A 22,158-nucleotide genomic window follows, 5' to 3' on the forward strand; every position below is an offset into this window, starting at 1 on the left:
CTTACACTCACATTTGTATTTCTATTATTTTATGAAAGATGTCAAGTGTGATGTCTCTCGTGTTAAATAATGTCTTTAAATAGCGGGCAATCCTCAGTATGAATCCAAGATCTACCTGACGTCACAGATAATCTGAGCAGTTTAGCAGTCTCACATGTTAAAGGGGCACTCGAGCAATTTAGTACCTCTCAGCCTGTCTGAGAAAATACCCCTGATGATGTCACAGGGATGTCATGTTACCTCATATTGGGCTTGGAGACTACTCATTTATAACAGAATGCTTGTGTGACAAACTTGGGGTGCAGAGTTTGATAGATGCAGGCTTTAACCAGTCAGGAAGGGTCTTATAGAGAGCCAAAGTGATAAGGTCAATCTCTGTTCACCATTTAGTATAGTGATTTGGCACCTGTGAATCTAAAAACGTGGCTTAAATCATCAAGAAATCCCTATAATCAACACATTTGAAGAAAATATGCTCAGTGCAGTATACAAAAGGTTCCTTTCCGTTAATTTTTAAGTCTTTAAAAATGACAATAAATTCAGTATTCTCTTATATTGTCTCTGGGAGTACTTTTAATGTCAAAATCCACCACGGACACCATGAAATATGTTTTGAAAAGCAATAGAATCAAAGATTACACAGATTTTATTAACATCTATGCACATTAACGTCATTATTTTCAAAGAAAGTGATTTATATTATTCACAATTCATTTTAAAATACAGTTTTATCCCCTCAGGTTGCAAAAAGAGTGAAATGTCAGCGTTATGTGCAGTATTCCACTGTTGGTCCAGGTCCATTCATATCTAAAATGCAAAAAGGTAAATAAAATGTCTAGCTCTCATTGCTCATATACGGGCAGACCACACACACTTGTGCAATGTCATCATATTCGTACGTCCTCTTCAGAAATGTATCTGTGAGTCTCAATCCGGAAATACTCTAAAAACAAAGAGGTGAAGGACATGACATTAGTAAGCAAGAACAGCATGAGGATATCAACCAACAGTTTTCCTAAAAGTTTGGATCATACCTGCAGACCCTGGACAGATGAGAGGAGTATGAGGGGCAGAGAGAGGAAGGCACCAGGACTAAGTTTCCCCAGCTGTCGCCCTGATACGCCACACCAGTGGATCGACCTGGTGTTACACATCTCCAGCTCCAGGTCCATGGTTCTTTCGCTACAACACGAAGGTCACAGAAAAAGCTGCTTTATGATTCAATAATTGGTTAATGATTAAATAGTATTGACGTTTGTCTCGTATGGAACAAGACAACTTTTGAACTGGGGATTTTTACCTGCAGTTGGTGATTTTACAGATAATGTCAAAAGGTTCCTCAAGGTTGACAGTGTCAGGAATCATCTCTAAAGACAGTCTGATATCTCCATACCCTGGAGCCTGGAGGACATTCAAGGAGAGAACCATAACAACACAAGAGGATAAAAAAATGAGATCCTTTGATTTTGGCAATAGCGTACACATAAAAAGAATATCTTAATACCATTCTTTGCAGCTGACTGGTCTGTAGCCTCCCTCTCTCCCCGAGATTGGTCTTCCATACGATGTCAAGCTTGCCTATCACCGTCACACCCTTGATGACGCCGGCCTTCTCCGCATACTCCGGCTTTGGCTTCAGGCAGTACAGGTACTGCCGTGTGTCCATGGGCTGCAGGTAGGACATTTTCCCAAAAGTGGACTCTCTGGTGGGGAAAAGTTAGAGGTGAGAGTCAAGTGTAAAAGCTGACAGCAAATACCACCATTCACCTTTTTGCAATTACATCACAACAAGAAGCTAAACAGTGCTTTTACCCTTGATCTCCACATGCGACCGTGTTGAGCTCTGTAACGTTGTACATCATGGAGGGCTCTAGAGAGACCTTCTCCATGAACATTGCTGAGGTGGTGATGTTCTGGATCTGAGCCTCCAGGAACACTTCATCTGTCTGGAGCGGAGAAGCCAGGAGTCAAATCAACATTTGTTGCTCACAATTAAGTACAATTACATAATCTCCAAGGCGAACTGAGCAACACATCAACTTTGTCATTAGGTATTAAGAGGGGTTAGGCTTGTGCAAAATCCTACTGCCTGCAAGGATAGGTTCACATTTTTTCAAGTCTGTCTTATTCACATGCCCATATTTCAAGAATTACTGGTTGCTGTCCTTTTTCATCCTGTCCTTATTTGACATGAAGAGATACCTTCCTAACAAGATTTCGATGGGGGACAATATCCACAACCCAAAAAAATGCATTCTAAACATTACAATAACCAAAGCTAATATGAGGCTGCAGTATTCGGAGTTGGACAAAACAAATGGGCATCTTCCAAAGTTAGTGTTTTTAGTATGAAGTTTACTATCCCTCCGCAGCAGCTCTGCAAGAAAACTGACGGGGGGATCAAAAAGGAGAAATTTTGTACTAAAGTCGATAACTTTGAAAAATACCCACTTGATTTGACTAATTCAGACTGCTGAAGGCTTATATTAGCTTCAGCTGAACTTAAGAAAGCCTTTTTGCACAAAAAGAGAACTGTGGTTTTTGTCCCCCATCACTTCCATTGGAGACACATCAGGAAAGGGTCTTTTTGAGGCCAGTATGAACAGGAGGAATGATTACAAACAGCTGTAACTCTTTTAATGTGCACATGGGCATGTGAGTAATGTTTTGAGATAGACTTGAAAAAATGTGAACATATCCCTCAAGCTACTCTTTAGGTGATGTGAGAGTCATGTAATAAATAACATTTATCAACCAGAGAAGACAAACATTAAACATATAAACATTAATAACATTAATTTAATTCTATTAAGTTTGCTCAGTGTACCTTAGAGGACATTGTTAGTACAAGTGCTGACCAGCGGATATACAGTAGGGGTTGCACAATGACTGATTTTTACCAGTGTGTGTTTTTAGCCATGTCATCTGCATCACAGCCTTTAAGAGGAATTGAATTATCGTTCTGCTCTCCAGTCACCTTTATCAGTTTGTTGTGGAATCAACAGACTTACAAATATCTGAAAAAGGATCATGACAGTCCCGAAAGCAGCTCCCCAATACACTTCAGACACGCTGCTCCCGAGCGAGGTGGTTTTATTTATTCAAAAATATGACAAACATATCTAGATGAATGTAAATGCCACCATGACAGCAGCAGAGCAAAGGCCTTTGCAGAGATGAACAGCATTGGTATTACAGTCTCTGTTCTAAAATATTTCTAATTCACTACATTTATTACTGATAACCAATGACTAATACCCATACGGACAATGTGTGTATCAGTTATTAATATTAAAGTAACTTACTTGTACATAAAATGAATGTTATAATAATGACTTTCTTATCATAAAATGACTTAAACAATATCTAACCTTGGCTAAACGATAAAAAAATGTGTAAAGGCCTCTCACAACTCAAATCTTACATGCCTTGACATGGTGCTTGTAAAGGATTGTCATTCTTGTTTTTATATAGGCAACTAGTTGATGCTTTGGAAAAGTAACACTCAGAGGTCTTTAACTGTCAAACTTCCAGTGCAACCTCTACTATACAGTAAGATACAATGACAGAGAAGCAGAGATTAGTTCATGCCTGCAATTCATAATATAAGAACTGACCATGAACCATTCTGAAGGAGGTTAATGTTAAATCACAGAGCTTAGCGTCTCTGTTCCATGCAAAGCCATTCCAACCAACACCTGAAACCTAACATTTCATTACATATAATCAAATATATTTGTTTCATTGACTCCAAAGCAATTATGACCCAATGGTAAATGATTGAAGTCATTTTGTTTTTTTTAATTACTGACAATAAGACCTTAATTGGCCTGTTCCATCAGACTGTAACCTTCAACCCAGCAATACAAAAGTTAACAATGAGATTCAAAAGCATTTGAGCACCATCATTCATGTCTGCAATCATTTACAACTTGACAAATAGAAAATGAGAACAATCATAGTAGTGCACACTCATAAGCCCCAATGATGATAAATTGTATAATCAATGCAATCCCCACCCGCCACAATTTGACACCACACACTTCAATGAAAAAGTCCAAGCCCTGTGCAGGATGAGTTTGCAAGAAAGCATGAGCGTCCAAAGAAAGGGCAAAATAAAAATTATGGAAAGTTCAATGTCAAGGACTAAAATGTTAAATGAATGTAGGTACGTCACTTGTTTATCTTTAAAAATCTAGCAGGCATTTTATTATTCATACATTACTTTCCATTGTTCTACTTTGCACCTTTCTATTGGCCCCAGAAAGACAAAGTCTGCTGCACCAAAAGGATTAAGAGAAGCTAACGTTCAGCGATGAGAACAGAAGAAACAATTACCACAGAACTGAGGTCACTCTAATGGAGAAAATAAAATACAAGACATAATAAACAAATGAAGTTAAATGCCAAAGACGATGACAACGAATATTTGCATACCGCTAATATAAAAAGCTATTGGTATGAAAATGAGAAAAAGGAAAAAGCTTTTTGCCTCTATGAGGAAAACGCTTGATCTCCAGCTCTTAAAACAGTAAGATTTTACAGCAGGAAAAGTACAATACTTTTCTGTTAACTTGACTTTTCTGGAGGTACAAGGGTTTTCCAGTCTTATACTAACTGCCCCTATTAGCATCTGGAAATGTTCCTATCTATGAAATGAAATATGATATGAAGCATGTTATATATGCTACAGTAAGAACTTGCATGTCAAACATTACAGTTTTTCTATTTGCAGAACGACGTGGTGTAAGGTACGAGTTTGTATGTTGACAGCGGCACTTTATATTATGCTGGTGATGGTATTTGAGAGTGGCTAACTTACCTCTGCATTGTAGAACTTTGTCTTTACATCCAGTGGCTTCAAAACCTGATTGAAAATAGATTGCAAACTGAACGCTGTAGTTTTCTCACACTGTACCTCCATTCGGCAGAAAAAAAATATATTTCTACGCAAAAATGTCTAATCAGACTGGAAATCTTCAGGTAAGAAAAGGAAGAAAGGGAAATCTGAGGGATAATACAGGTCTGTCTGAAAATGTTTCTAAAGGGAAGGATATAGGGTTACTTTTAGTTCACAAACTGAGGGCCGAAGACTACGAGACACCAAATCCATAGCTAGGATGGTAATTGCGTTTGCTCTGTTGTAGACCTGTGACATTTCTCAGGTTTCCTCCAAGCTTACACATGAGTTTACCACACTGTCATCTTATGAGAACGCTCAAATATAACTCACCTGGAATTTGAAGAACTTCCGAAAATAGAGCTTCTCCCCATACTGAGTGGTGTAACTGACGGCACAAACTAAGCTGGAAATTGAAAGAGAGGAAATAAACATTTAAATTAAAAACACATGTAAGAATTTTTATCCATGTAAAGATTGCTTCCCTGATTTGGTCAGTTGGAGGGACTGGGTTTTGGCAGCACAATAGGGCGCTATAACAAAATAAATAGTGTATTTAGTGTAGGAAAAACACTCACATATGTGTTCCAATTTCTTTGACTTCGTGGTGGATAACATCATCAATACAGTGTTCAGGTTTGAGTTCTGCTACTGCAGAGTTTGATGCCGAGAGGTTGAGCCTCTGTGAGCTGGTCTGTAGATCAGCCTGCAGAGGATCACATTACCCAACAGGACGATTATGGGTTACACAGGAGTGTTAAGTGTGTTGGAAAGGTATGTCTTTTTTTTTTTTTTTTTTTTTAAACTACCTTCACAAGAATGTCCTTCACAACTTGGTTGCTGTCATTGTGCACACTTATGTAACTGGAGAAGGTCTCACCAAGGAAAATATTTCTGTGTAATGCAAAGACGTGGAAAAGTCAAAGAGTTTGCTCCACAAAAAGTACTTAGTGTTAATTGTTTAATTCTCCAACAGCAAATGAGAGTTTTTTACCCAAAGTTCTGTGGTAATGTAAGCATCTCTCCGAGCATTAAAGTCTCTGCACCTTTGATGGTGGAGGGGTCCTCCCTCATAAGTTGACCAAACAAATCCCCTATAGAGGCAAAAACACAAAAAGTATGTGTAATGTATTATGTAACATCTGTTAATGAATTTGGCTCGTGTTCTACTGAGAGCTGGAGCACACATGAGACATGACAAAACACAAAAGGTTTGTTGCAATGCACAGCTAATTATCTCTGGGCCAGGAAGAAACAAACACCTGTATAAAAGAAGTAATTTAACTAACAAACAAATAGTGTGCACACATATTTTATTACTATAATAACAATTATATACACCTAGATGATTTCTCAAAACATAGAGGTTAATTCCAGAACAATGCTGCTTGCGTTAACTACAACATTAAAAATATTCCATATGTAATCATACGCAATTTGTAGCAAATTTTTAACTAAAATTAAACTTGAATTTGTTTCCATTAACTGCCAAAATCAAAGTCAGTAAAACCTGTGGACTGTGTAGATATATGAGATGTAGACACTGTTTTGACACAGTAAGGTTTTATAAAAATGTTAGAGTATTATGTGCACTGCAGGGAGGATCACAGAGAGAAAGGATCTTTGAAGATCCGGTTTCAAAGCAGTCTGAACCAGAAGGGTTTTCATTGGATTCAAATTTCTGTCCTTCTGTCCAACAAGTTGGCCTCTTATGCTGTTATCAGCTCACTGACTAATATTAATAATACTACTCATACTACTGCAACTACTATTATGACTCCTAATAATACATCTACCTCTGTAATTAACAACAATAAGTGCAGTCAGTCAGTCAGTGCAGGAGTTAAAGTTGGAACATGATAGCAAAAACAAAATGGTTTTGTGTTTCTAATGTCAAGTTCACCTAATTCATCTTTGTGAACTTTAAGATCAGCTGTCACTTCATTGCTACTCTTACATTAATAGTGATCCTACCTAGAAGTGTCAACCTGATTTATGGTTTATATGGAGTTGAGTTACCAGTGCAGCGAACACATTTCTCTGAGCTGTAGTCTGACAGAGGGGAAAACAAACACTGAAACTCTCAGCAGGGTTGCCATCTAAATTTGGGAGCAGGATCTGAGACTGTAGATCTATAATATAGATGTACACTGGATCTAAAGCAAATGCTAAATGCAGTTCAAAATGTATATGAAATGGGCTAATTTCATTACATTTTGTCTGTTTCTCATTCCGCTACTAGATTGTACAGTACATGACATTTTATCATAAAATATATGTAGAACTTTGTAGAAGTAAATAAATTACAAATACAGCAACTTCAAAAACAACAATTTCAAAAACGCTACATTACAGGCAACTAATTTAACATTATTACATAATTTTAGCACAATTATTATAGCTCATTATTGCAGGCATAGACTAAAAGCAGGAATGCACTTTCTGTTCATTTCCTGCATTCCCGGTTGACCTCTTTAATGAGGTTTTATAACATTAAGATATATGCTATTGTTCCTTCAAATAAATATTTTAACAAACATGGAAGTGTTGTCTGCTGTCTTGAGTGGGATGTTTGTTAAATCCTGATGCAACCACAGAGACTGTTAGCTATTGGTTGAAAGTTTTATTTTGGAGAGGAACACTCCAGAAAAGCAGAAGCTATGTTGTCGGAGACCCAAAAAGTGGAAGCAAGACATCCACTTACTGTAAGCCTGGTCTCAGTTCTTATGTTGCCTTACATTGTGCACATTATTATGAAATGGTGACATGAACTTCTCAAAAGTCGAAGCATTAATATTATGAGTTAACATTGGTGTTCTGAAGCAACTTTACAAAGCCTGACTGTCAGTTTCTCAGTCACAGTCATGGACTGAAGTCACTGGAACAGAGCGTGACTGAAGAGCCTGAAAAGTCTCTTGGGTTCTTTTAAACTACTTTGTGTTGTACATACATGTAAAAACTCACAATTGATAATAAAGAAATAGAAAACTAGGTTGTTTGGAAACCTCCAAAAATAGATTTATTTTGTAGCTGTCATGCTAAGACTTGACTGAATCTCTACAATCTACAGAACAAAAACAGCAAGAAATGATACTACAGACGCAGGATTGTTATGCTAACGTTTTCTCCCCTGTAATCAACAAACTGACATTATTAACAAAGGCAGCACAGTGGCTCAGTTATCAGCACTGTTGCCTCACAGGAAAAAGATCCAAGGTTTGAACCTGACCCGACTGACTGGAGCCTTTCTGTGTGGAGTTTGCATGCTCTCCCCGTGTCTGCTTGGGTTTCCAACAGGTGCTCCGGTTTCCTCCCACAGTCCGAAGACATGCAAGTTACTTGATCCAACAATGAATCTTAAAATGATTCACCAGCTATTTAATGAACTTATACAACCAAACTCCGCAAATGTTTTGGTTCGATAATTTTAATGGTTTCATGGGTATTCTCAAAGCCTCCCATCCCGTGTGCTGGCTGCTGCTACATTTGATCCGTCAACAGTAGAATAATTATTAATTTCCTGACAATATCAAGGTGCTCTGTGTGGCATGGATCAGACTGCTGTGTCCACATCTCAGCTAACAGATACTGAAATAACAAATTTCTGATTCTGATTCTGATCAAGTGGAGAAATCAGCAAATCCACAGCAATACAAAGTGAAAAGATCCACAGACATATGATCCTGATCCTAAAATGTGCAATGTTAAATAAAAAATACAGATAAAGGAGACACTAAATAGGCCATTTGCTAACACAGGCATCATACCTCCTATTGTCTGTAGTTGGTGGTAACCCTGCAAACAGCAATAACCCTGTTCTGAAAACGAACTAAAACAGGCTTACCTGGCAGATCTCGATCTTCACATGTCACTGGCAAGTTTGTGAAGAGTGTCGGTTTTGTTAACCGCATCACTGTAAAGTAAAGTGACATTGGTTAGTGACTGGACACACAAGTAGGTTAGTTATTGTGTTACCACTCAGTTGAGCATATCCTAGTGCCAATAACTTCAGTGTTCATTAGCAATCGCCCTGTAATGAGCCAAGGGCATGCACGTTTTCATTCCATCATAAGTTGTAGTCTTTGGTTGTAATGCATAAATAAACTCTGTTGTATTGCAATAAATCTATTTAGTTTAAATGTTTCAACGCAAAATTTGTTTTCTAGGTGAACCAGAAATGACAAGTATCTGAAAGGGTGGATGGTTGACTGGTTAGTCATTCGATTTAAACTATGTTTTACTGGTCTAACAGGAACATTTGAACAGCTGTCAGCTTACAACAAGTAACAACAAGCTTGTGCACTGGATCCATATTTCCAAAGCAAGTTCTGGGGTCAGTATATACTGTATCTTATAATTTAACCATATTTGAATGCCAAGAGGAGGGCCTTTACTGATGGTAATAGGGAGGAGGTGAGGGCAATCCAGGCTGACCTGAAGGTGAAAATCAGGGAAGCCAAGGAGAAGTACAGGAGGAAGCTGGAGCGGAAACTCCAGCAGAACAATATGAGGGAGGTCTGGAGCGGCATGAAGACCATCACTGGCTTCAGACCGACTGGCAGCAGAGGAGTTGAAGGCAGCTTGGACAGGGCCAACGAACTGAATCTGTTCTTTAACAGATTCAACACACCGGCTCCTGCTCATCGCCCCTCTAGCTCAGCTGCTGTCGGCCCTCAAGCTCCTCTGAGTACTCTGCTCCCCCCTCCCCATCAGGCTAACGGCCCTCTCCAGACTGACGACTCCCCCTCCCCACCTGTAACTTCTGCTGTGTGCCTGACTGCTGACCAGGTGAGAGGACAGCTGATGAGGCTCCACTCAAACAAGGCTGCAGGCCCCGATGGCGTTAGCCCCGGGGTGCTAAAAGCCTGTGCCCCCCAGCTTTGTGGAGTCCTTCAGCATGCCTTCAACCTGAGCCTGAGTCTTCAAAGGGTCCCCATTCTGTGGAAGACATCTTGCCTCGTTCCTGTGCCGAAGATGCCACGCCCCAGTGGCTCCAAGGACTACAGACCGGTGGCACTGACCTCCCACATAATGAAGACCCTGGAGAGACTAGTGCTGGAACAGCTGCGGCCCATGGTCAGACCCCTCCTGGACCCCCTTCAGTTCGCCTACCAGCCCCGGCTGGGAGTTGAGGACGCCATCATCTACCTGCTTAACCGCATCCACACCCACCTGGACAGGCCGGCAAGCACGGTGAGGATCATGTTTTTGACTTCTCCAGTGCTTTCAACACCATCCGGCCTGCCCTGCTGGGGAGAAGCTGGCAGCGATGCAGGTGGATGCCCCCCTTGTGTCCTGGATTGTGGACTACCTGACTGGCAGACCACAGCACGTGCGCCTGCAGCACTGTGTGTCAGACAGCGTGGTCAGCAATACTGGGGCCCCTCAGGGGACCGTCCTCTCTCCCTTCCTCTTCACCATCTACACCACAGACTTCAGCTACCACACAGAGTCCTGCCACCTTCAGAAGTTTTCTGATGACTCTGCTGTGGTGGGATGTGTCGGCGGTGGTGATGAGACGGAGTACAGGGCTGTGGTGGGTAACTTTGTTTCATGGTGCGAGCAGAACCATCTGCAGCTCAATGCGACAAAGTCAAAGGAGCTGGTTGTAGATCTACGGAGGGCCAAGGCACCAGTGACCCCGGTTTCCATCCAGGGGGTCAGTGTGGACATTGTGGAGGACTACAAGTACCTGGGAGTACACTTAGACAACAAACTGGACTGGACCAAGAACACTCAGGCTGTTTATAGGAAGGGCCAGAGCCGCCTCTATTTTCTGAGGAGGCTGAGGTCCTTCAACATCTGCCGGACGATGCTGAAGATGTTCTATGAGTCTGTGGTGGCCAGTGCTATCCTGTATGCTGTTGCATGCTGGGGCAGCAGGCTAAAGGTAGCGGGACGCCAACAGACTCAATAAACTGATCCGCAAGGCCAGTGACATTGTGGGGTGGAGCTGGACTCTCTGGCAGTGGTGTCAGAGAGGAGGATGCTGGCCAAACTACATGCCATCTTGGACAGTGTCTCCCACCCGCTCCATGACGTGCTGGCCATGCAAAGGAGCAGCTTCAGCGGAAGACTCATCCCTCCAAAAAGCACCACAGAGCGCCACAGGAAGTCATTCCTGCCTGTGGCCATCAAACTATTTAACTCCTCCCTCTAAGGGTTAGTCTGTTTGACCCTAGGTCACTAAACTGGACATTGAGCATTACATCTCCGCCATAATTAATAAATTGTGCAATATTCTGTGTAATACCTCCGTGCAATATTAGTTTTCCCCCTGTTAGTTTTTTCTTATTTATTGCTACTGAAACTATATACCTCAATTACTCTTCGACAGTACATGCACCTCCGCTTATTAATATTATTTATTACATAAGGAGTTACATTGTATTTTAGATTGTACTTTCATCACCAACCAGTAAACCCACTTGGTACTTGACACTTAGTTTATCTTATACTTATACCGACAGGATACTTAATTTATTTTTGACCTGTTTATAGTGTTTATTTTTTCTAGTACTTTCTCCTGTGTGCACTGACGTAAAGACGAGCTACTGCAACAAAGAGTTTCCCTACGGGGATCAATAAAGTATTTCTGATTCTGATTCTGATTCTGATATTGACAACTTTTAATGGGTAAAAAATCATCAGAAACAGAATCAAGTTTAGTAGCTGTCACATAATTTGACCGTCAGTAACTCTCCACGTACAGTGACAAGAACAAATTCAGACAGATAACAGACATAACAGCTGGCCAAAGATAATAAAGCCATTGAGTTTTTCATGGCATAATCCACTCATCAGGAAACACACGTTAAGTTACTTAGCTAAATTAGCTAACAACACAACTGCAACAACTTAGCTAGCTGACATAATTCTTGGTAGAATATATTGCTACACTGTCTTTCAATTTCAGCTTTGAGGTCAAATACAGACAAGAGCAGCACTGTCACAAACAGTCTTGATTGCATATTACCAAATGTAAAAGTCTGATACTGTCTTAGCTAGCGTTAGTAGCATCTTACAGCAACAACAAATGACAACAGCCTAGCACACTGAAACATTTAACTCTTCTATTTACCCCCTAAAACAACGTCTGGAGTCACTATCTATTTGTTGTTGTAATGACGATAAAATACCTTTTAATGCAAGTAGGTGTTCCTGTTTCGCCTGATTTACATCCATTTTAACAGAGAAACTTGCCCTTTCGGATGATGTTAGCTACTATGCTAGCTGGTTGTTGTGACAAGCTAGCTGGTGAACTTTGACCTTACAGGAAGCGCGTTTCTTCTTCGTCTTTTAATTAAGGACGCTCTTTAGATGTAATACTGCCTCTCACAGTCCGTGATAGGTGCTACAAGAATAGAGAATTGTTTGTTCTTCTATTTTCTTTTCTTTTATGTCGCCGCATTTTTTTTTTACAGAAGGTTCCACACCAGGCATGTTAACACCATTTAGCGTACACTAATTACAACACAGAAAGTGAGCTTGTTGACAGCTTTGTAAAAAGCTTTGTCTTGATTATTTTTGTAGACATTTGTAATGTTGACAAGAGTATGTCAACCTGTCAAACTGTAAAAACTTCAGGTATAGCTAAAAGGTGATCCTGACTGTCCAGTGTGTGGAAATACTATACATTTCCATGTGAATCCACAAGATCCATGTTCCTGAGGAGTCACTGCTGCACTATACTGACCTCTAGTGGTCTGGGCCTGTAAAACACTAGGCTATAATAACACTGCAGCTTTCGTTCATCAGTTTAATAACAAAAGTGACTTACATTATCTGTAATGACAACCAAAATGACCCGCGGAGAATTCTAATTGCCTATACATTGTAATAAAATACCACACAACTCTATTACTTAATTAATCCATCAGATAAAATGAAATCCTCACCTGCGGGCCAATAGCAGCAAAGATAATTTCAAGGAGGGCCTAGTATGAAACATCCTCACCGGAGTTGTGGTGGTGGAGATGAAGCACTCCAGAAAGCTCAGCAGCAGGTCGTCATATAGTGTAACATCTCAGAGCTGCCAGCAAAATCTGAGTGTATTCTAACACTTCTTTTACAGCTTTTTGTAGTTTCATAATCCCTATGTTTAATAGTTATTTATTCTGTCCTTATATTCTAAGTTTTGTTGAATAAACTGTGGAAGAATCTCCTGAAGAAGATGACTAGGGAAGATGATGAAGAAGAAGAAGACACGCTGCTGACCAAAACTAAATAATGTATTCCTTGAAATTCCCTCCTGTGATGTGATTGGTGACAATGCAAGTGTTGTAGGTTATAACTCTGTAGGTCAGTTTATTTATTATTTATGTTTATTTATTGTTTCAACCTCTATAACAAACCATATGTTGGACATTAGAGATACAAGCCTTTTTGTGAAGCTGTCACAATGATACTGAACATGCATTTCTGTCACTGAAAAAACTTAATTCAGCTCTGCATAAGAGAAAGATTCACTAGATGTTGCTTTTACATAGGTCATCACAAGTCAGCAATAGTTCTTTCAACAAAACTTCAAACAACATTCAAACAAAATGGAAAGTCATCAATCAGTTTTTAACAGTAAAACAAGGTTTTCGTATATTCTTTGTAAACATATTAATCAGTGAAATCCAGTGCAGTTTTCATCCGGTTGGAATGAAAACCTGTGTCATGGCACGCTGATGTTTCCTGCAGTGTATCAAGTGTTTTCATGTGCTGTCTTCAGTCAGCAGAAGCTGTAAGTAAAATTACATCTAGATTATTATTTCACACAGAGAGTTAAAATACTGATACAGAATGAACCAGTCATGAAAACTTGAAGTACAGTTAATATGAATGAATATTGGCTGAAAAAAACAACATGTTTTATACCAGTGACATGTTTGGTTTGACTACTTAAATATGTAAATATGTAATTCACATCAATGTCAGTTCAAACCAAAAGGATCTCTTTTAGTGGCATTGATCAACAGTAATATGATCACTGTTGTGGCATCCATACTCACATGAACATTTTCACGATCTGTTTCCGGCCTCTGCCATTTGTTTATGGACAGGATGCCAAAGACAAACAATCCAAAGGCCACAATGAGGATGCCGAGGGAATTTGCAAACTTTGCTTCCATAGGCAGTGAGTTGTAAGGTTCACCATTTGTTCCATTACTACAGCAGATGGAGAAATTAAATTCATAAGTTACATTTCTTGCATGATTGATTTTTTGGCATACTGATTTCTAGTGCAACAACTCCAGCATCATGCATGCACATTTTGTTAATGTTGTGTAAGATTGGCTGTTTTCCTACTGAAATAAAGAAGACATTGGGTTGTCGTCTGTTGGATATTTGAGCACTTACAGAGTAAGGAGCAGATTCTCATTGATACCACTGATGCAGGAGGTCAGACTGAGGATCAAGATTGCTTTTCCCATCCAGATATGGACAGGTTTCAGGGTGCTACGGAACCACAGCGGAGAACAAGGAAGCAAGAAGCCAGCCAGACCAAGCACCAACTATCAGCAGCATGGTGAAATGACAGGAAGGGAATGATTCAGTGTTTCCTTAGTTTCCTCAAGTATATTTAATAATATAATACCTTATGTGTTTTTTTAGAACAATAGGAGATGTTCATGACATACGTACCTGGAATGTAAACATTACCACAGTACAGATGCCCACCCAGCTGTGCAGAGAGTACAGGTCAGGGATGTGGACGCCTCTGTGGAAGTCAAACACAGCACACAGGCCCAGGACGGACAGAAGCAGAGCCAAAAGCATCAGCCCAGCATGCACCAGCTTCCAGGTGTGCTTCTTCTGCTTCCAGGTGAACGGTACACGATACACAACAACCGCTGCAGACACAGAGTTGATAAATAAATTACGTAAACACCGCATGTCTTATTCATAATCTGCTATCTTCTGCTTTTCATTTAAACTGCTGAATAATTAGTTGATATTGGTATCATCATTTTAGGATACAACTGATGAGTCAGATGATATTTTCACTAACATTTTACATTCAAATCATCTAGTTGATGCACTCATCCAGCAAAAAATGTAATAAGTTTAGGTTCTGCATTGATTCATTTCAGTTTTCTGGGTATTATAATGTCTAATTAAAATAATACTAAAATCCACTAGGTTTCATCACTCTCAGTGAGTGACAATACCTCCAGGCTCAGTCAGCCGCAGTAAAATAATTTCAGCTAAGACATCTTTTAGAAAGAATGTTACATTACTAATCAAAACCTAACTAACTTTCATTCAGATTGGTTTTAGTGTAATATGTGTGTACAGTGTATTCATACACCCGTGTATCTACTGTGTATAGGGAGCTCACAATTGCACAAATAAAAATGTACTGAAATGTAGCTGTTAATAAGAATTTCTAAGAGTTTTTCACCCCCAAGTGTTAAAGGGATACTCCACTTTCGCAAAGTTAGGGAACTCACTGGAGACAGATAAAAAAGAATGGTCAAAATCAGTGCTGCAGGCGGAGATATCCTGACTTTCAGCACTGGATTCCAAAATTCTCATAATGCAACACAATAGCATCTTTTGTTAGACTCTCCCTGTCTGGCAAAATGGCCACATCTTTCAAACCACACACCTCCCGTTTGTAACGCAGGCTTTCTGCTAAAGATTTTAAGTTTCAAACCCAAGCCAAGAAAAAGCTGATGACATCATTTGGGTAAATTTCTCAGACTTTGGAAAGCTCCCTTCAGAGCCACAAGTGACAAGTAAACTGATCTCCGTGTGTAAAATTGGTGGAGTGCCCCTTTAAGGCCGATATTTTATTATTGTGTGGTCAGTGGTACACAAATGATCCACCAATAACAGCAACCCCATTTATTTTTCCTTCCAAGATTGCAGTGGTCGATAGTAAAGGGCCTGATTGCATTTTATTTGAGGATAGCTAAGGCCATACTTTCTTTTCTATTATTTTGTCCAACCAATTTATATCAATGAGAGAAGGCTTAATAACAGAGACACCTCTCTGTATAATGCAGTACAGTTCAACAGCACCACAAACATTCTCCAAAATGATGAATCATAGAACTGAATCAACACCTCTCTAAAACAGTTTAAACAAAACCAGAACATCATAAACTAGGTGTACCTAATAAACTGGCAACTGAGTGTATACACCGCAGTGTTGTAAAAAGATTGCCATTACTACAGTACAGTAACTAACCATTGCCGTACAGAACCAGCAGCCCAGACACCATGAGGACAGGATGCCAGTTGAACTGCTGAGCTGTACCATCCCAGGAGAAACCGCCTCGCCAGTGTGACCTCCAGCAGCTCACAAACAGCAGACAGAGCAGGCCCAAACACAGGCACAGCACGTAGGTGACATAGAAAAACACAGACGGCCTCATATCTGTGAGTTTGAGAGGGAGGGGGTATAAGGTATTGTGTCATGAGTAGGACATAGTGAGTTTATGTGAGTGTTTGAATGTAAATGTGTGCCAAAAGAAAAGGTTTCTGTATTGAATATGTGGCACAAGAAGTCTACACACCCTTTACTTGAGTAAAAGTTATAATACAACAATGTAAAAGCAAAGGTCCTGCATTAAAAATCCTACTTAAATAAAAGTATTTTAAGCAAAATGTACTATTAAAAGTAAAACGACTGTAGAATAGTTCATTTCATAGTGTTACATATAGATTACAGTGCTGGAGGAGGTGAGGCTAATTTTAACTACTTCATATACTGTTGGGTAGTTCACTCTCTAACATTGCAAAAGCCCCACTCTTATAATGACAATTCTGGTTATAATTGGGTCCTAAAAACCTTATTTTCTTAAAATGAGTGAAAATATTTTACTTTAACTGTATTGTTAGTCCAGTATGCACCTTTAGTGACTCAATTATAGACTCAAATGACTTGAGAAGAATGAGATTTTAGCAGGGAGCAGATGTATTTTAATTGAAAAGGTGATCATATGCTTTATATGAAAAATCTTAATGAGTAAAGAAATTAGTAACTAAAGCTCTGCAGTGCAATGTTTACCTCTGAATTGTAGTGAAATTGAAGTATAAAGGAGCATTAAATGGAAAAGCTCAAGTACCTCAAAATTGTGCTTCAGTGCAGTACTTGCATAAAAGTACTGTTACGTCCCACCATTCCTCAATGCACACAGAAAAATATAATACCTTTGCCATTACATATTCTTCCTATGATACCGAGCGTAACTTTTCTAAAACAAACTATCCATTTCATGATTCATACTCACCAGACGAGTGTTTCTGTCCCTCAACTGAATCCTGCCTCTTTACTCTCTTTCTAGTTAAAGATGTTCCCAAACCCCAACCGTAACATCAGATTTCCTGTTGTTTTGCCGTCTGTTTTACATCCAGTCATTTGGAGATGATCTTAGGCTGTTACAGTCGCATTCATCAGGAATTGTGTCTGATTTTAAATAAGTCTGGTGGTTAAGGGAGGGATGGTTTTAGTGGGGCGAGGTATGTTATGACAGATGGTTGTGACACGGAAAAAAAGAAACAATTTTCCCTGCATTATACTGTTCAGTGTAAAAAAAAAAAAAAAGGATTACAAAACAGATTTCAGGTTTCATAACTTGTCACTTTTTGCTTGGTCATGTTGATTTGCCATGGACTATTGATCTTATTACAAAGCAACCTGACTGTAACATTAAAATGTTAATAAGACATATTTATATAGCACAGAGTTAAGGTAGAAGTAAGGTGAGGTCAAGCTTTTACAAAATACTTCAAAAAAACTTTAACCGGAAGTAGCACTAATTACAGCTGCTCGATCTAATTAGGTATTAAACTTAGGAGGATTAAACTACACAAGATTTTCATGAACTGTAAAGCCATATGGTTTCACACTATTTAACTCGACAATGACTTATGTATGAAGTGTAGTAAGCATGAGCCATCACTAATATGTTTTACATAACTTCCTTTCAAGCAGACCAATAACATGCTGTATTGCATGCATGAACTTGTTGACTGAGCCACAAAGTAAGGCGTGATGAAGATTTTTTTCTTTTTGAAAACAACCACGTGGGTGATCGAGACCCCTTAGCATGTCATGTAATTTACCACAGACTGTCATGGTTTGAGGGTCTATGTTCCACTATTTCCTGTTTTATTTTGGTAAGAGTTCTTCCCTCATGTGTCGTGTAGTTTTACTTCCTCTCTGTTTGCTTTTCCTGCCATTTTTGACTATCTGATCAGTTTCACCCGTGTCTCGTCTCCCCTACCTGAGTGTATTAAAATCTGTGTGTTTGCTTTGTTCGGTGTCAGATCGTCTTTGTATCATGTGCCCCGTGTTTGTTTCCTAGTCCTGTGGTTTCCCAGTTTTGGTTGACTTCTTACCTGGACTTCTCAGCTGCCTTTAGTTGTTTTATTTCGCCTTCTCTTTCGGATTTGTTTGCCCCTCAACCTTTGTTCTCTGCCTGCCTCAATACTAAGTTTTCATGAAATATCATTGAACTTCACCTGCTCTGCCTAGTTTGTCTGCGCTTGTGTCTTTTCCCTGTTGTCCGGCATACCAGCTGTAACACAGACCTCCAGTATGAATAAAAGGTTCACTGTGTAGCAACAATCCTGAGATCTGGACCAAAGCAGATGATCACAGAGGGCCAGTCACGCAAGCGGAGTGACACTGCATGAATGTGTAATCTCATTTTGCTTTGTAATGACGAATGCAAATGCAGGAGAACTGTGAAGCTGAGCAGCAGTTTTATTGGAGGCATCAAAAGAGACATGTTATGTCAACTGCAGTAAGAATTCCATAATTTGAAAAAATATTCAGGTGTTCAATGTGTAGTTTAACAAGTTAATTTAGACCTGCTTGTGACAGCAACATAAAGTAGTATTCTACTTTCTCATTGTCTGGATGTGTGCACAGAATGATGAATAGATGAACAAAGGTGTTAATCTACAAGTCATAGAGCAGCACAGTAACTGGAGCGCTCAGCACCATGTTGTGTATGATTTGTTTGGAACAAATGTTTTCATCATCTTCATCCTCCACGAAGACGGACAGAAAGTGATGAGCGTCCCAGGGCACTTCCTGAGTCTGAGAGGCCAGCACACGGATGCAGTTGATATCTTTTATGAAGCAGAATTTTTTGCCTCCAGGACCGACAGACGAGCTCTCTTCATCACCTCCAGACTGGGAGGTGAGGAAGGCGTCGATCTCCTGAGCCTTTTCTGTGACAAATATTCGAATGTTCCTTTTGCTGTGGTTGCTCATCTGGCATGCAGTGTTGTTATTTCCCATTTTCTTATGTCTGATATGACTGGTACGATTGGACTGCGGGTCTTGCTTGAGGCTGTAATTTAAAAATAAAGAGTGACAGTCCTCATAACCTGGATTAAAATTTGTGGACATATAGAAATGTTTTATATACCAAAAAACAATGCACCTACACCCCAGGCCAGTACACCTTTTCCTCCACATTTTAATACTTATATTATGTATGTTTATAATTCTTTATCTTTCAATTTTTAACATTCATATTTATTTTTCCAATTCATATTTTTACTACAATTATAATTCTTTATTGCACACCAGCTTTTAGCAAAGACTCATGCCACGCTGCATTTTACCTGCATGTTAAATAAGCATGTGACAAATAGAACCTTTGCATCATTGAATTTTATTATTTTAAAGGCAGTGACTGTCTTTGGAGTACAACTGTGACATAATCAATACAAAGTAACATGGAATGATCAATGCCAAATTAGTGCAAAACATGAGTTTTACATATAGACATAACAGCATCCGCCCCATCTGGTTGTTCTTTTAGTTTTGATTGAGCCATGTTCACTCCAAGAAATTAAGTCTTCTGAGAGAGCAAAATTAGCAATTCTTTCTTCTCTACATACAAGAAAACACATGCACTAATTTGTATTTAACACAGATCAGTTAACAAAACAGGTTTAGTGACCATTTTAGTCTTTTCTTAACATCTAGTCTGGATCAAAGACAGAACGAATTCTTACCTGCTGCTACAGTGAAGGCAAGGTGACAATAATTGTCCCTCTCTTCCTGACCTAAGCAGAGTGTGTCTTATGGACAAAATCTGATAATATGCAAAATTTTTTAGCACAGGGCAATATACTGTATGCACCTGCTTCAAAAGAGCAGGGCCAATGTGGTATCTTTACATCTCCTTTACTTGCCGCTCACATCTGTGAACTAAACTGTTTTGCCAGTGAAGAAACATTAATAATACAAATGAACGACATCCTTAATCATCATAAAAGTTAGCGTACTCGGTTGAAAGTGTTTTCTCACTGAGTTTTTATAAACGGTTTTGTCTGATTCAGGTGTTTCTGTATTTACAGTAATCTGCAGGGAGCAGTCAATACAGGGACAAGGCTGGTGTTATTCTTTTTGTCAACAAATCATGAAACGATCAAAAGCAATCTCTCTCAATACTTTCTGACTTTCCTACCTTGTCTGTGCCACTCAGCCCCAAGCACATTTGTCCCACTGAAGAAGTAAATATTTGAAAACAGGTAACAAATATATAGTTTCTTTTTTCTATAAAGGTTTAATAATTTCCTAAAACAGCAGGGCATTCTAGTTTTTAGCAAATGTTACTTAAACAGGACAGAATAGTGCATTTGTTTGGGGACTATTTTTAATTGCGGATTAATACACAATTGGTACTCTAGTGAGTATTTCCAGCAGCAGGATGGTGTATGTGGGATCGGCTATAAATAAACTACAGTGCACATGTTCATGGTAATGAAGGAACATGTCACCCAATGCAATAGTGTGGCTCACTGACGTGTTTTTAATTTTTTTTGGACAACAATGGAGCTCTATGGCCCAGAGGAAGAAGCTGTGTCAGGCTTTGGATACACAGATGATACTTGTTAGTAGGATCAATTAATTTAGGGTTTTGGTCTTTTCATGGAATTTGTAGACAAAAAGAAGAATCTGGAATATCAGTAGACTAGATATTTTACTCTGAAATGCGATATGGCAGTGGCATTATGGGAAGTACTACGTTTGTCCTTGGGAACATTGAACGTGAAAAAACAACCAGTTAAATTTGAAGTGGAGAAGCTATATAACTCATTAGGAACAAGGTTCCACTTTTCTATACGGTTTACCACTGTGGAAGTGAAAAAAAGTTGCCTCTTTGTTATTACAGCACCTTGTTAGATAGAGCAGAGCCTTTATTTGCTTGATGGTTTGCATATTCAAAGTGAAAAAAATACAGTAATGATAAGAGCATTACTGTTGGGTTCATGCTGCCTTCCAGCACTCATTCTCAGCACAATGAGGCCGTGGCTGCTGCTGGTGAGCCTGCTTGTCTCTGATCTGAGTCCCCTTGGGGACATGGACTGGGTCATGGAAAACTACAGCTGGAGGTTATGCAGAAAACTGCTTCTCAATGGACAGATGGCTCCCCTAGGACTGGAAATACTTCAAACCCAAACTGAACACCACTGCATGTGTATCCAGAGAAACTGTGTGTATGTTGTTGTGCAGCGCAAACAGAGGACCTCCCCTTTTTACTGGGCATACACAGTCCATGATGATCATGGAAGCAGTTTATCTCATCAGGAATTTACAGAAATAATCCAAAGGATTCATATTCCAGCACTGGTATGCTTATTTCAATCAGCATTGGTGTGAATCTCAAAACATATGTAGCTACTTTATTTCTGTACTTTATCAACAAAATGACTTTTTCCCTATGTTGCATTCTCTGTTGATGTACTGAATTATGATCACAACTATTGCCACTATATTCCATACCTTACGTGAGCTGATATGTGAATAACTCCTTTTGAGATTTCCTTCTCTCAACTTACCATAAAATATACCCGGATATCAATGAATGCTGCATGGTCAACATGTGTAGTGGAGTAGTGTGCTGAGCAAAACACATGCCATTAAAGTAAAAGCTGAACATGGAGAGAGACAGAATCACAATGAAGAGTCTACAGCCATGCTAACAGCTCCAAAGTATTGAACAAATTAAAATTTTGACCTGATGATGGTGCTAGATGTAAAGTTAACGGATCACCACAGATATTACAATTCATCCAGAGAGACATGACTGTTTCTACAAAATTTCCATGGTAATCCATTCAAGAGTTATACAACATGTCACTCAAAACCAAACATATCACCCTCATGGTGGCGCTAGAGGAAAAGTCAGGGGATCACCAACCTTAGTAGATGAGATATTTCAGTCTGCACCAAAGTGGTGGATCGACCAACTGACAATGCCATGCCTAGAGCCGCTAGCGTGGCTAAAAAT

The 22,158-nt window shown here is 39.4% G+C and overlaps 2 protein-coding genes across 4 annotated transcripts; both read right to left on the reverse strand.

Annotated features, from left to right (window-relative positions):
- Positions 1-545: 545 nt before the first annotated feature.
- trappc13 (trafficking protein particle complex subunit 13) lies at positions 546-12,196 on the reverse strand. Of its 2 annotated transcripts, XM_044174281.1 has the most exons (13): positions 12,040-12,196; positions 8,745-8,813; positions 5,895-5,994; positions 5,710-5,794; positions 5,479-5,606; positions 5,234-5,306; positions 4,823-4,867; positions 4,339-4,356; positions 1,813-1,946; positions 1,505-1,703; positions 1,301-1,401; positions 1,035-1,182; positions 546-943 (listed from the first exon to the last, which is right to left on the reverse strand). In XM_044174281.1, the coding sequence occupies exons 1-13, from the start codon at positions 12,083-12,085 to the stop codon at positions 836-838; spliced, it is 1,254 nt and encodes a 417-aa protein (XP_044030216.1). In that variant the 5' UTR covers positions 12,086-12,196; the 3' UTR covers positions 546-835. The 2 variants fall into 2 exon arrangements, with proteins under 2 accessions (XP_044030216.1, XP_044030217.1); XM_044174282.1 differs by lacking the exon at positions 4,339-4,356.
- A 1,032-nt stretch (positions 12,197-13,228) lies between these two features.
- On the reverse strand, positions 13,229-18,379 carry LOC122865609 (lysosomal membrane ascorbate-dependent ferrireductase CYB561A3-like). 2 transcript variants are annotated; one of them, XM_044174288.1, is made up of 6 exons: positions 18,242-18,379; positions 16,086-16,274; positions 14,534-14,742; positions 14,249-14,403; positions 13,900-14,056; positions 13,229-13,629 (listed from the first exon to the last, which is right to left on the reverse strand). In XM_044174288.1, the coding sequence occupies exons 2-6, from the start codon at positions 16,270-16,272 to the stop codon at positions 13,603-13,605; spliced, it is 735 nt and encodes a 244-aa protein (XP_044030223.1). In that variant the 5' UTR covers positions 16,273-16,274; positions 18,242-18,379; the 3' UTR covers positions 13,229-13,602. The 2 variants fall into 2 exon arrangements, with proteins under 2 accessions (XP_044030223.1, XP_044030222.1); XM_044174287.1 differs by lacking the exon at positions 18,242-18,379 and adding an exon at positions 17,131-17,791.
- Positions 18,380-22,158: the final 3,779 nt, after the last annotated feature.

The sequence above is a fragment of the Siniperca chuatsi genome, linkage group LG18 (assembly GCF_020085105.1).
Source record: "Siniperca chuatsi isolate FFG_IHB_CAS linkage group LG18, ASM2008510v1, whole genome shotgun sequence".
Taxonomy (NCBI): Eukaryota; Metazoa; Chordata; class Actinopteri; order Centrarchiformes; family Sinipercidae; genus Siniperca; species Siniperca chuatsi.